At 40.2% G+C, this 14,697-nt stretch overlaps 1 protein-coding gene across 2 annotated transcripts in view; it reads right to left on the reverse strand.

The window, feature by feature from the left end:
* Positions 1-14,697, reverse strand: part of POLE (DNA polymerase epsilon, catalytic subunit) — a 119,936-nt gene that overhangs the window by 15,262 nt on the left and 89,977 nt on the right. For both annotated transcript variants that reach the window (XM_056528647.1, XM_056528648.1), the window contains 8 exons: positions 13,989-14,209; positions 3,939-4,140; positions 3,591-3,764; positions 2,987-3,112; positions 2,777-2,909; positions 2,496-2,694; positions 2,281-2,412; positions 1,712-1,905 (listed from right to left, as the gene is read on the reverse strand). In XM_056528647.1, coding sequence (XP_056384622.1) covers positions 1,712-1,905; positions 2,281-2,412; positions 2,496-2,694; positions 2,777-2,909; positions 2,987-3,112; positions 3,591-3,764; positions 3,939-4,140; positions 13,989-14,209 — 1,381 coding nt within the window. The remainder of the gene's footprint in view (positions 1-1,711; positions 1,906-2,280; positions 2,413-2,495; positions 2,695-2,776; positions 2,910-2,986; positions 3,113-3,590; positions 3,765-3,938; positions 4,141-13,988; positions 14,210-14,697) is intronic.

Genomic DNA, 14,697 nt, shown 5'->3' on the forward strand with positions numbered 1-14,697 from the left:
ACATTTTAAATTAGGTTTACATGTATATTCAGGAGAAAAGCATAAACCTAAAACCACAAGAGGAAGGGGAGTAAACAATTACAGAACAATAGCTACCATAAAACCATTTCTATATATTATTTATTATCCACATGGCAAGCTTCTAAGATATGTAAACCTACAATACGCTACAGAAAGCGTAAACCTTATACCCCAATAATGAAATTCAAGTAATATAAAAATATATATGTAAATTTTATTAAATACAAAGACATAAATTAAAAAATATATGCATATAAGATAGGAAAAGAAAATTCATACACAGTCAATATAAATCCATAGATATAAGTTGATAAAAATTCATCTCAATTTACAACATATAATAATTGATAATAAAAGCAGGATAAAAAAAAGTATATATAGCGTAAAAAGGAGATTTATATACACACACACACACACACACATCTATCTATATGTAGTAAAAAGTATATAGTAAAAAAAAATATTCAAATAATATATCTATATGTACGTACAAAAGATAGGATTGAGTATGCAAGGGTAACTAAAGATAAAGTGCAAGTGCTGAAAAACTGTAAACACTTCTTGCATGAGTGAGAAATATCACACAGTGAATAACTAAGCAAAGTGCAACGTGCTAAAATAACAGTGATATTGAACAACATAACATGTGATGTGTTTAATACAAAAAACAAGAGTGCACAAAAGAAGTGACAGTTCGATAAAATGGAAGACAGAGGACATATAGATACCGGACTGAACCCTACGCCTGCTATGAGTCTCCGACGCGTTTCGCCCACAACCAGGCTTTCTCGAGGAGTGTGAAGCTTCTAAGATATGTTAACCCCTGGCACTCACTCATTTATGCAAAGTATTATTTTTTTGCCCACTGCATACTTCATTTTGTGGAAAGTTGTTGTAAAACAAATTAATTTAATGTGTTACATAATAATACCTTAAGGACGCAGGGATTTTTCATTTTTGCACTTTTGTTTTTTCTCGCCTCCTAATAGCCATAACGATTTAATTTACCACCTACAGACCCATATGAGAGCTTGTTTTTTTTGCCCCAATTATACTTTGTAATGACATCCCTTATTTTATCAAATTTATGGTGAAAAAAAAAAAAAAAAAGTAATTTTGTAACTTTTGGGGTCTTAAGTTTCTATCTTTATTCTGTAGGTCCATCAGATAATACCCAATTTTTATAGTTTTTATTTTATTACTCCTTTTAAAAAATGATATTTTGTATGAAAATTAGTATGCTTAAAATTGTCCTCCTCTAACCCCTGTAGTTTTTATCGGTATATTTCTGTTTCGATGGAGATTTTTGATACTTTTTTATTCATTATAATTTTTAATTAAATTACATTTTTTTTAATGAATTATACATTATATTTTAATAGTTCAGTTAAACATGCAGTGATAACACAATTTCATTTATTAGGGAAGAGGTTCATTCACTTTCTTCCCCTATTTTTTTAGCCCCTATAGGGGACTATGGCATGCAATCATTAGACTGCAAACACTATTCAATGCTATAGATGCTGCAATCAACTTTGATCGCAGCATCTAAAAACTTTAAGCCAAATATAGGCCCGATCGGCGAGGTTTGGCATTGGCCATCGGTCCAGAGTTACAAAACATAAACAAAAAGTATAAAAGATAAAAAAAACACTTCTAAACAAACTATAACTTAAGAAAACCATCTTACCTGACAAACATATTTGATAAATTCTAAGGCCGGATTGTTGAGGGGTAGATGGGATCCAGGTAAAATGGGGAACATTTCAGAAGGCTCTGTTACATGACGTGCCCCAGTCACTTTTTTTTGTATTTTTTGTGTGATTGTAAAGAAGTTTTGTGTAAGCTCATTGGCTACATAATCCTGAGAAAAGGTGATGAGTCCTGGAGGAAGTAGCAGAAATAGACAACAAAATAAGCAGGCAGTACATATACAGTGGTAAATGGTGAGTCGAGGTTTCAGATATTGTATCTCTATCCATTATTAATATATAATTTAAATGCAAAAACAGAATGCTTAAAAAAAGCTTTTTGCACTTTGTTTGCCTGACCAGCAAGAAATTGTGTTGTTGCCATCTAACTAACCGGATATATTACGGTTTATTTCTTTATCTTTAAAAAAAATAAAAGCAGAAGCCAGAAATGTATTCAAAAGGATTAGGAAATTTAACTCTAAATGACTGTTCAGGCATTAACAGTGTGATGAAGCACACTAAAATATGGAATGTTTTGATATTATGTCTCCAATGTGTTTCTTACCAGGCAATGACCCAGCTTCACCCACTGTCTCCTGTGATACTTGGCTGTTCTGCCGTCGTTTTATTGGTGTGTTTCCAGGCGCATTACGTCTCAACTCTTCTTGCATACTATGATAAACAGCCACAATATATGCTGTAAAAGACAAATATATGAAGTGAGTAGAGAAGATTATTTTACAATTCAACACACAATTCCCCTCAGATTTCAACACTAACCAGAGACAATCATCAGGAAATAGCTCTGACATGACGCTGCCTGAGGTAAATACTGAACTATGTTCCAGTTGTTCTCCAAGCTTTCTTCCACCTGTTCCTCTGGCTGTTCACTGTCTGAGTGACCATCTGCATCATCTTCCTCATCACCATCTTCACTTTCATCCCCTTCATCATCCTCCGATTTCTTCTTCTTACCACTCTGTCAAAAGGTGAAGCTATATTCAATCATGCATAACACAGAAAGGAAGGGGGGAAAAAAAGGAAGGCTGGCTTTTTCTAACCTCCCCATAGTGAACACTAGAAGGTAGTTTTCCCTTGATCCCTCCATAGTTCGCAGGGTCCATCCAAAGCAGAAATTCCCAACAGCGTGAAAAGGAGATTGTAAGAGAGTGAAATATCTCCTTTGTGTGTATACTGCAAAAAACATTATAGGAATTAAGTCACTGACATAATGGTCATAAACTTGTTCTAGACTTAAGGAAAGTACCTACCTCTGGGTAATGTATTCCACATAAGCAATGGCATCTTCCACTCGCCGTTTCTTAGTGCAGAGGATGATGCGATTAAAGTTAGCATACACAACAGAGGAGCCAAGCCGTTTAAATTCAGCTACCAATCTGTTGGATAAAATATAACAGCATGGTGTGATTTACCAATATATGTTCTTTACTTCTTTATATGTATTATACATAGTGTAGGCCAGAGTAAAAGGACTTGTGGTTTAAAGAGAATTTCACAAGATCATAAATTTTACCTGACTAGCAATGGTTTATAATTGCTACATAACTATGCTTTACTTTAATTTACCAGATTGATTCCTTTAAAGAACATAAAAGCAACAAAACATATGTTTCTTTGTAGTAGAAATAACATGGAAATGTTATTGCAAAAATCAGGGAAACCAGAACTATTTATAGACATACTATTTTCATTGATGGTAGATACCTCTGGTCACACAAACACATAAAATAAAACCACATTCTTTTACTGTCAACGTTTAACAGTTTTACATTGGTTAAAAGCAGAAGAAAACTCATCCTTTGTGCCATAACCATAATTTCATCAGTTTAAGTCTACAATCTTTATATTACTCACTGTAAAAACAGCTTTTTCATCATGTTGTGGAGGGTTCGATGAAGAGCGGGGTCATAAAGCAGAGATGACGGGCTCCGTAGCCACCGGTAGAAGTGCATAACTTGGTTATCTGCGTACACATTGTGGTACTGAGTGATTTCCTTTACCCAGCCTACAACCATACTCTTCAAAATCCTAAACATTGGAGAAAACATTAATCTCAGCCTAGTATTTACACGACTGTAAATGTATTGTATAATCTTACATGCCAATCAATAAGAGCTATTCTACAGTCAATTATATACAGATTGTTAGGGTTTACATTGTTGTTGTTAAAGTGTTATACAACAAGTCTATTAAATACCATACCTGAAAGTGTTAGAGCAAAGGGCAGTCTCATCATAACTGGCCACAGCACTGGCCTGATTCCCAGTAACCATGTCCTCAAGGGATGCTTGTTGTAACACATCAAAACTGATGCCAATGCTACCAGCCCCTTCCAGGTCATTAATGTGGTGTGACTGCAGGATACTATTGACAGCCAGGCTCTGAATATCAAGCTCTACACACACTGAGGCAAAGAAAGAAAACCACTTCTGTTATATTCAATCACTAACATAATATACTGGCATACCAACACGTTACTGCATGTTTCCATGTTTTGTCTATACAAAAATTATAAAATGAAATAAAGTATTATCTATCATCTCATTACAACAATTATAAGGCTATGTTCACAAAAGATCACTGTGCATACACTGAATGTAGCCATAATAATCCACTGACCTGATGGAGTTTAACCCCTTAAGGACTGAGGGGTTTTCGGTTTTTGCACTTTCGTTTTTTCCTCACCTTTCAAAAATCATAACCCTTTCACTTTTGCACCTAAAAATCCATATAATGGCTTATTTTTTGCGCCACCAATTCTACTTTGCAGTGACAGTCATTTTACCAAAAAATTGACAGCGAAATGGAAAAAAAAATCATTGTGCGACGAAATTGAAGAAAAAAACGCAATTTTGTATCTTTTGGGGGCTTCCGTTTCTACGCAGTACATTTTTCAGTAAAAATTACACCTTATCTTTATTCTGTAGGTCCATGCGGTTAAAATGATACCCTACTTACATTGGTTTGATTTTGTCCTACTTCTAGAAAAAATCATAACTACATGCACAGAAATTTATACGTTTAAAATTGTCATCTTCTGACCCCTATAACTTTTTTATTTTTCTGTTTATGGGGCAGTATGAGAGCTCTTTTTTTGCACCGTGATCTGACGTTTTTAGCGGTACAATTTTTATATTGATCGGACATTTTGATCGCTTTTTATTCATTTTTTCCTGATATAAAAAGCGACCAAAAATATGTTATTTTGGACTTTGGAATTTGTTTGCGCGTACGCCATTGACCATGAGGTTTAATTAACAATATATTTTTATAGTTCGGACATTTACGCACGCGGCGATACCACATATGTTTATTTTTATTTACACAGTTTTTTTTTTATGGGAAAAGGGGGGTGATTTGAACATTAGGGAAGGGGTTAAATGACCTTTGTTAACTTTTTTTTGCAGTGCTATAGCTCCCATAAAAAAAATAAAAAATACCCACATGTGACCCCATTTTGGAAACTACACCCCTCACAGAACGTGACAAGGGGTATAGTGAGCCTAAACACCCCACAGGTGTTTGACGAATTTTCATTAAAGTTAGATGGGAAAATGAAAAAAAAAAAATTTGCTCACTAAAATGCTGGTGTTATCCTAAATTTTTCATTTTCACAAGGGAAAATAGGAAAAAAGCCCCCCCAAATTTGTACCCCCATCTCTACAGAGTAAGAACATACCTCATATGTGAATTTAAAGTGCTCTGCGGGCAAACTACAATGCTCAGAAGAGAAGGAGCGCCATTTGGGATTTTGAATAGAAAATTTGTCCGGAATCGAAGGCCAAGTGTTTACAAAGCCCCCATAGTGCCAGAACAATGTATGTATAAAGGCAATCAAAAAGTCCCATCAAAACAAAAATGGTACCGATAAAAACTTCAGATCACAGCGCAAAAAAATTTGCCCTCATACATCCCCATATACGGAAAAATAAAATGTAAATTATAAGAGTCAGAAAATGACAATTTATACATACTAATTTTGGTGCATGTATTTATAATTTCTTTTTAAGTAGTAAAATAAAATAGAGCCTATATAAATTAGGTATCCTTGTAACCGTATGAATCTACAGAAAGATATGGTGTAATTTTTACCAAAAAGTGCACTGCATAGAGTCAGAAGCCCCCAAAATTTACAAAAAGGAGATTTTTTTTAGACTTACTGTAAAATATCTTTCTCATAGGATCCATTGGGGGGGACACAGGAACTGTGGGGGACACAGGAACCGTGGGTATATCTTGCTGCCACTAGGCATTAATAAAAATAAAAAAAAGAGGAGGTCTGCTCCTCCCGGCAGGATATACCCCACCCACTGACTCTGAGCTAATCAGTTTTAGTCCCAAAGCAGTAGGAGGAACTGAAAATCATAAGAGTCCAAAAAAGTGGATTTTTGGTGACCAAAAATACACTATTTTAGACTTTGACCGTGCAATTTAATTAACGATATATTTTTATAGTTCGGACATTTTCGCACGCGGCGATACCACGTTTATTTTTATTTACACAGTTTTTTTTTTATGGGAAAAGGGGGGTGATTCAAACTTTTAATAGGGAAGGGGCTTTTTTTTTCACTTTTTTTTTGCAGTGTTATAGCTCCCATAGGGACCTATAACACTGCACACACTGATCTCCTATGCTGATCCCTGCAAAGCTTTGCAGCGATCAGTGAGATAGGGGCTTGATTGCTCAAGCCTGTAGCTCAGGCTTGGAGCAATCAATCGACGATCGGACGCCGCGGAGAGAGGTAAGGAGACCTCCGCCTGCGTCCCAGCTGATCGGAACATCACTATTTTATCGCGATGTCCCGATCAGCCCGACTGAGCTGCCGGGATCCGTTTACATTCATTTTCAGACGCGGCGGTCAACTTTGTTCGCCGCGTCTGAAGGGTTAACAGCGCGCGGCATAGCCCAGGGTCCCGGCTATAATTAGCCGGGACTGACCCGGTGTGATGCGGGGTCACGGCCTGACCCCGTTTTTCACACCGGGACCGGGCTTAGGGCGTACAGGTACGCCCTAAGTCCTTAAAAGGTTAAGGACCCAGCCAATTTTCACTGTAGGACCCGGCCATTTTTTGAACATCTGACCACAGTCACTTTAAACGTTAATAACTCTGGGATGCTTTTACCTTTCATTATGATTCCTAGACTGTTTTTTCATGACATATTCTACTTTATGTTAGTGGTAAAATTTTGTCGACACTTGCATCATTTGTTGGTGAAAAATTCAAAAATGTTATGAAAGAATTTAAAATTTAGCATTTTTTATAACTTTGAAGCTCTCCGCTTATAAGGAAAATGAATATTCCAAATAAATTATATATTGATTCACATATACAATATGTCTACATCATAAAGTTGACATGTTTTTACTTTTGGAAGACATCAGAGGGCTTCAAAGTATAGCAGCAATTTTCCAATTTTTCACAATTTTCAAAATCGAAAATTTTCAGGGACCAGTTCTGTTTTGAAGTGGATTTAAAGGGCCTTCATATTAGAAATACCCCACAAATGACCCAATTATAAAATCTGCACCCCTCAAAGTATTCAAAATGACATTCCAAAGGTTTGTTAACCCTTTAGGTGTTTCACAGGAATAGCAGCAAATTGAAGGAGAAAATTCAAAATCTTCATATTTTTTACACTGGCATGTTCTTGTAGACCCAGTTATTGAGAGAAATCTTCCAAAAATGTGTAACCCAATTCCTTTCAAGTAAGAAAATACCTCATGTGTGTATGTCATGTGTTCGGCGGGCGCAGTAGAGGGTTCAGAAGGGAAGGAGCGACAGTGGGATTTTGGAGAGTGAGTTTTTCTGAAATGTTTTTTGGGGGGCATGTCACATTTAGGAAGCCCCTATGGTGCCACAACAGCAAAAAAAAAAACCCCACATGGCATACTAATTTGGAAACTACACCCTCAAGGCACGTAACAGGGGTCCAGTGAGCCTTAACACCGCGCACAGGTGTTTGACGACTTTGTTAAAGTTGGATGTATAAATCATTATTATTTAATTTTTTTCACTAAAATGCTAGTTTTCCCGCAAATGTCACATTTTTACAAGGGATAACCGGACAAAATGCCCCCCGAAATTTGTAACCCCATCTCTTCTGAGTATGGAAATACCCCATGTGAGGACGTCAAGTGCTCTGCTGGACGTCCACACATGCTGGAAAAAAAAATTGGAATGGAAGTCAGGGGCCATGTGCGTTTACAAAGTCCCCCGTGCTGCCAGAACAGTGGACCCCCCCCACATGTGACCCTATTTTGGAAAGTACACCCCTCATAGAATTTAATAAGGGGTACAGTGAGTATTTATACCCCACTGGCGTTTGACAGATCTTTGGAACAGTGGGTTGTGCAAATGAAAAATTTTATTTTTCATTTTCACTGACAGATTTTTGGAACAGTGGTCCGACACCTGTGGGGCATAAATGCTCACTGTACCCCTTATTACATTACGTGAGGGGTGTGGTTTCCAAAAGGGGGTCACATGTGCCATTGTTGTGGCACTATGGGGGCTTTGTAAACACACGTGGCCTTCAATTCCGGACAAATTTTCTCTTCAAAAGCCCAATGGCGCTCCTTCTCTTCTGAGCATTTTAGTTTACCAACAGAGCACTTTACATCCACACAAGGGGTATGTTCTTACTCAGAAGAAATGGGGTTACAAATTTTGGGGGGCTTTTTTCCTATATTTCCTTGTGAAAATGAAAAATTTTGGGTAACACCGGCATTTTAGTGAAAAAAAAAATTTTTCTTCATTTTTCCATCCAACTTTGAAGAATTTTCATTAAACACCTGTGAGGTGTTAAGGTGCACTGTACCCCTTGTTACATTCCGTGAGGGGTGTAGTTTCTAAAATGGGGTCACGTGTGGGTATTTCTTTTTTTGCATTTATGTCAGAACCGCTGTAAAATCAGCCACCCCTGTTCAAATCACCTATTTAGGCCTCACATGTACATAGTGCACTCTCACTCCTGAGCCTTGTTGTGCGCCCGCAGAGCATTTTACGCCCACATATGGGGTATTTTCGTACTCAGGAGAAATTGCGTTACAATTTTTTTTTTTAAGTATGGGGCAACACCAGCATGTTAGTGTAAAATTTTTTATTTTTTTTACACTAACAAGCTGGTGTAGCCCCCAACTTTTCCCTTCATAAGGAGTAAAAGGAGAAAAAGCCCCCCAAAATTTGTAGTGCAGTTTCTTCCGAGTACGGAAATACCCCATATGTGGCCCATATGTGTTTCCTTGAAATACGACAGGGCTCTGAAGTGAGAGAGCTCCATGCGCATTTGAGGACTAAATTAGGGATTGCATAGGGGTGGACATAGGGGTATTCTATGCCAGTGATTCCAAAACAGGGTGCCTCCGGCTGTTGCTAAACTCTCAGCATGCCTAGACATTCAGTGGCTGTCCGGAAATGCTGGGAGTTGTTATTTTGCAATAGCTGGAGGCTCCGATTTGGAAACACTGCCATACAATACGTTTTTCATTTTTATTGGGGGGGGGGGGGGGGGGGAAGACAGTGTAAGGGGGTGTATATGTTGTGCTGGGAGATGTAGTTATGCAACAGCTGGAGGCGCACAACTACAACTCCCAGCATGTCGAGACAGCTGTTTGGGCATGCTGGGATTTGCAGTTTTGCAACATCTGGAGGGCTACAGTTTAGAGTCCACTGTACAGTGATCTCAAACTGTGGCCCTCCAGATGTTGCAAAACTACAAATCCCAGCATGCTCAGACAGGAAACTGCTGTGTGGGCATGCTAGGAGTTGTAGTTTTGCAAGATCTATAGGGCTACGGCTTGGAGATCACTGTGCAGTGGTCTCTAAATTGTAGACCTTCAGCTGTTGCAAAACTACAACTCCTAGCATGACCAAACAGCTGTCTGGGCATGCTTGTAGTCGTAGTTTTGCAACATCTGGATGCCATGTGACAAATGGCTTTGTAGTGGCACATGTAACAGGTAAGCATTACAAAATTCTCTACAGTATAGTAGAAGCAGCTTTAACATATCCTAATTTTTGTATCTTTCCGTTGAATGAACTGTATACGATTTTTTGGGATGTTTTCTTTAGTACCATTTTGTGGACAATACAATTTTTTTGTGGAATGAACAAAACAAAAAACTATTGGGCATAGTTTTTCAGTTTTTATTTTTGTTCACCGTGCTCCACTGGGAATTCTGGGAAGAAAAGATATGCAAAGCATATCTCATGCCCTCTTAAGAAAGCTACCTTGTAAAGGAGGTGTGAGATTTTAACATACCCTTTCTTGCCAAAATTCTCAGTTGAGCATAAATGGCCTACAAGGCCGGGTTCACACGGCAGAATTGTGCATGAAAATTCTGCATGAATTTATAGCCAATAAACTAATAGGATTCCACTGTCTCATTTCACACAGCAGAATTTCTACTGCAGAATTTCATTGAAGTGAATTGGGTAAAAATTAATGTAGAATTCAGTGCAAAAAAGGAGATTTTTTTTTGTACTCACCGTAAAATCTTTCTAGAAGCTTTCATTGGGGACACAGATACTGTTGGGTATATGCTCTTGCCACTAGGAGGCGATGACACTAGTAAAAAAAAGTTGGCTCCTCCCTGGCAGGAGTTAATCAGTTTTATCACAAAGCAGTATGAGAAGCCAACAAAGAAATATGTCCGAAGGACCCTAGAAAGGAATCCCACAATAAAAAAATGTTTAAATTACCGGAAGAGAGTATGAAGAAATGGGTGGGTGCTGTGTCCCCCAATGAAACCTAAAAGAAAGATGTTACAGGGAGTACAAATTAAAAAGAAACTCCTTTTCTCGGTCGCTCTTCATTGGGGGACACAGATACTGTTGGGATGTACAAAAGCAGTCCCCGGGGTGGGAAAGAACAACCACCAGAGGAAGGGAGTCAGTCTGGAGAGTGAACCGTCAGTAAGAACCATGGACGAGATCCTAGGCCAAGAGGCAACCAAGACCCCGAGGCCGAGCGTCAGGAAGATCCCACCGTCCATGAAGACGGACGAAGACGCCAAAAGGAAGAAACCATCCATTGTTGAGACTCAAACAAAAGGCAACATAGACGACCTTTCTTGTCTCTCTGTGAGGCCTAATGGCCCGTAACCATCCTGGAAGGAGGCAGGAAACCAATGCCACCAAACCGACAGAGGGCTAGCCCGGATGGTAAAAAAAAGAAAGGGAACGACAAAAGAACCCCATCCAGAGAACCAACCTATTGAATTGAAAATACAACAGGTGTGAGAAACAAGCTGGTCGGCACTGCTACCTCAATACAGCCTATAAAGTCAGCTACTCATTATGCTGGCATGCATGGAGTTAAACTAGCAATAGCAGTCATACACATGAAATACCGCTAACCTTCGGGTTCCCAGTCCCTCGGAGCGAAGTTTCCATTCATAGAGTGTAGAAGGAATAACGGGGACGTCAATCACCGGGATGCGGTACAAAACTTCTTTATTTCAACAGTGCAGACATACGGGTGGCACGGACATCAGAGCCGCAGCTTGATCAGCCGTGAGCTGGGTAAAAAAAAACAACAGGCTGCAAACCACTGTACCAGGGGCCTGTTTCGAGCACCCAGGAGGAAGAGAAGACTCAATTACACAGAGCCTGAGCAGCTGTTCAGAATGTGACGTGGAAACCAAGTCCACACACAAGCTGAAATTGGCCCGACTGGCATAATCCGGCTGACCGGAACGCCCCCCGTCCCAGAAGTACATGGATCCCGAAGGAGAAGGAAAGTAAAATCCGCCAAACAAGGAGCAGAACGCCCTGAAAAGGAGCATCCCGGAATTACAAGGAAAAACCAGCCTTGGATCCCGGCGTACCGAATGGACTAGAGTACTCTGAAACCACACCCCATCAGGACAGGAACGGAGAGGGAAACAAAAGGGAACCCAACTGGGACTCCCAGGTTCTGGGCACAAAAAGGTCACCCAGAAGACTGTTGCGGCAGTGTAGCACACAAACTTTGGCAATGGAAGGATGAGCACACACACACCTCCAGGGAGACTGTGCCAAGGGAAGAGTAGAGCCATGGCAGGACCCAAACAGCAGATGGTGCACCGACTGTCTGACACTAAGCCATACAGCATTGCATAAACTCAGTCAGAAAATGAAAGTGCCCTGGCTGCATGAGCAATAGCTACAAAGATACAAGGGAGTGCCCGGCTGCAAAAAGATGGCAGTCAGCACAGAGGCATAGCCGAAGCATCTCTCCGAAAGCTCACAGGAAAGCAAGGACCCAGCCAGGTACCCCACTGTGTAGGGAGGAAGACCTATAGAAGAGCAAAAACAGGGACCCAGCCAGGTACACCACCATGCAAGGGGGGAGAAAGACCTATTGGAAGGGGAGAACAAGGGACAAAGGAGGAAAAAAAAACTCTGGGATGGACCGTGCCGAGGCTCCTGACCGCTGTACCCCTAGGGGAGGGCATTTACAAGGTATGCTGGGTACCTTAGAGGCATGGAAACACTGCCCTGCGACAATGAAATAAAAGACTGGGAGAACATAGCAATCCCGGGAGCCTGTGACTACAAATGCCTAGAAGAAATACGCATCAACATACCGCTAATGGTGGTACACCCCATTGGGGCAAAAACCTGAACCCCGTGAAAAAGGGCCAGATGATGTGGCAATTGAATCATACTGGCCCTTGTCTAAGGCCATAGAGCAGACAACTGAGGCACCCTGAAAGGGAACCCAGGAAGGATACCTAGGGCACTCAAGCCCAGCAGACCTGTGAAAACAAAAATCACAGGAAGGTACGAGGCCCAGGGAGGTGGGCCCTATACGTGCAGAGTGTCCGTAGCATATGTAGGGAGACAGAGGTGGCCAATTCACGAAAGTAGAGGGGCACCCAGACTGCTGCCCCGAAAACAAAAAAAGAAAAACATAAAACTGCAGTCATAGCAAATGTCCGGCAGAAGGGAAAACTGGTAGCACCTAACAGGTGTGCCATAACCATAAAACCATGTCCTGAGCAGACAAGCCTAATGCCCTTTGAAAGGGGAACAAAGATTGCTGCCGTTTCTGTGGAGGCCTATAGAACCTGCAGGAAACGCCCACTAACCCCTCTTCCGAAGGTGCTACGCAACAAGAGAAGAAGGGTGCAAGTGGAGCAGGAACCAGGCAGACACAGCCCAACCTACGGATATAAGGTTCAACGAACCTCAAAGGCCCATTGTCTGCATGGTTCCTTCTCCACTTGCACCCAGTCACATCTACTGGTATAAGGTCCGACAAACCACAAGAGCACTTTGGGAGCAAGCGGAGCAGGAACCATGCAGACCTACTGGCGGTGGGAAGCTGTGCAGGGTGAATTGCAACAACTTCCGCTGCAGAAGAGCTGCCGAAGCAGTCAAAGCACAGTAGGAAGGGAGAGAGGGGGGTAGATGAGGGAAGAAATACTCACGTACGGGAAGATGTCCCCTCATACTCACCTGATTTAGTCTTCGTCCAGCTTAACGCCACACTGCATTATGCCATGCTACCATAACGGACCAGGTCTGGGGAGCTCCAGACCTGTGTCTTTCCTCCTATTGACGCTAGCTAAAACGGATTAGCTCACTGCAGGTGGGCAGTGATATCTTTTTCCTAGCGCCTCCTAGTGGCGAGAGCATATACCCAACAGTATCTGTATCCCCCAATGAAGAGCGACCGAGAAATTTTGCTGTGTGAACCCGGCCTAAGTATCTTCTTTGACGCTCTCCTAGAAAGGAAAAAAAAAATGACACACCTTTGCTAGTTTTAGAAGGTTCGTTTTTATGCGGTGAATTTTTGGTAAAACTGACATGTTCACTTTGTTCTGTGGGTCAATACAATAAATGGTATCCATATTCAAAATAAGTGCTTAAAATTGTCCTATTCTGACAACTATACCCTTTTAATTTTTCCATCTACAGGGCTGTGTGAGGGTTCATTTTTTGCACTGTGGGAAAAGGGGGGGGGGGTGTTATATTGTTTAAGACTATTTTTTAAGTTCCTTTAGTAGACTTTAAGAAATCATTCGATTGTGATCGCTATCATTCATGGAACTTAATGGGTTACGTGACAGACATCAGCATGATTGCTGATGTCAGTCATTGACCTTAATTGCTGGCTCCCAATGGCAACCATTACTCACAGTCAATGATGCGTGCTCAGCTCATGAGCTCACTTCCTCTTCCACATTTGTGTATTTTTGATAATACTTTGTATCCATATTTGTAAACTCAAACCAGGAGTGTTGCACAAATGAATCATTTTACCCGTATTGTAACAGCTAGGATTGTTGATTTCCACAGATGCCCTCTCATCAAACTCCATAACTAGTCTGTTATCATCTGCTTCTTTGCCTCCAAGGTCAGGTCGAGAGCTTGGCGATAGCCAAACAAGGTGATTATGCCGCCGAAGATGCCTTGCGAAGAACAGGTCTGACCCAAATGTGGATACATCATCAGGCAAGTTGCCAACAGGAAGGTGGTAGTACCTGGAAAAAAAAAAGAAAAATCTATCTAAATAGACAAATACAACCTCAATAGGCAAAAGTTAAAGAAGCACTCCAAACATGTTATTGCCTATATAGTGCAGTATAGGTCATTGACCCCTTCCAGTTCACTCATTTTTAGTTTTTGTGCACCTAATATTACTCATTACCTTCTAAAGCCCATAACACTTATTTTTTTCCTTCGCCTACTTTTTCTTCACCTAGAGATGTATGCAGGCCTAATATTTGTGTGTGGTGAAATTGAACATGTAAGTATGATTGCAATTATACAATATTTGTATACTTTTATACTGTATACATTTTACACATATTTTATACATATGTATATACTTTTTAACCTTGGCATTGTCGTGTTCTGTCCCCTATAACTTTTTCTACCATCATTTTTGAGTCATAATCTGAAGTTTTTATTTGTACAACTTTTTTTTAAATTCAGTTTTTGTATGTAACATGGACAAAAATCATCAATT

Source organism: Hyla sarda, chromosome 1 (assembly GCF_029499605.1).
Source record: "Hyla sarda isolate aHylSar1 chromosome 1, aHylSar1.hap1, whole genome shotgun sequence".
Classification (NCBI taxonomy): domain Eukaryota; kingdom Metazoa; phylum Chordata; class Amphibia; order Anura; family Hylidae; genus Hyla; species Hyla sarda.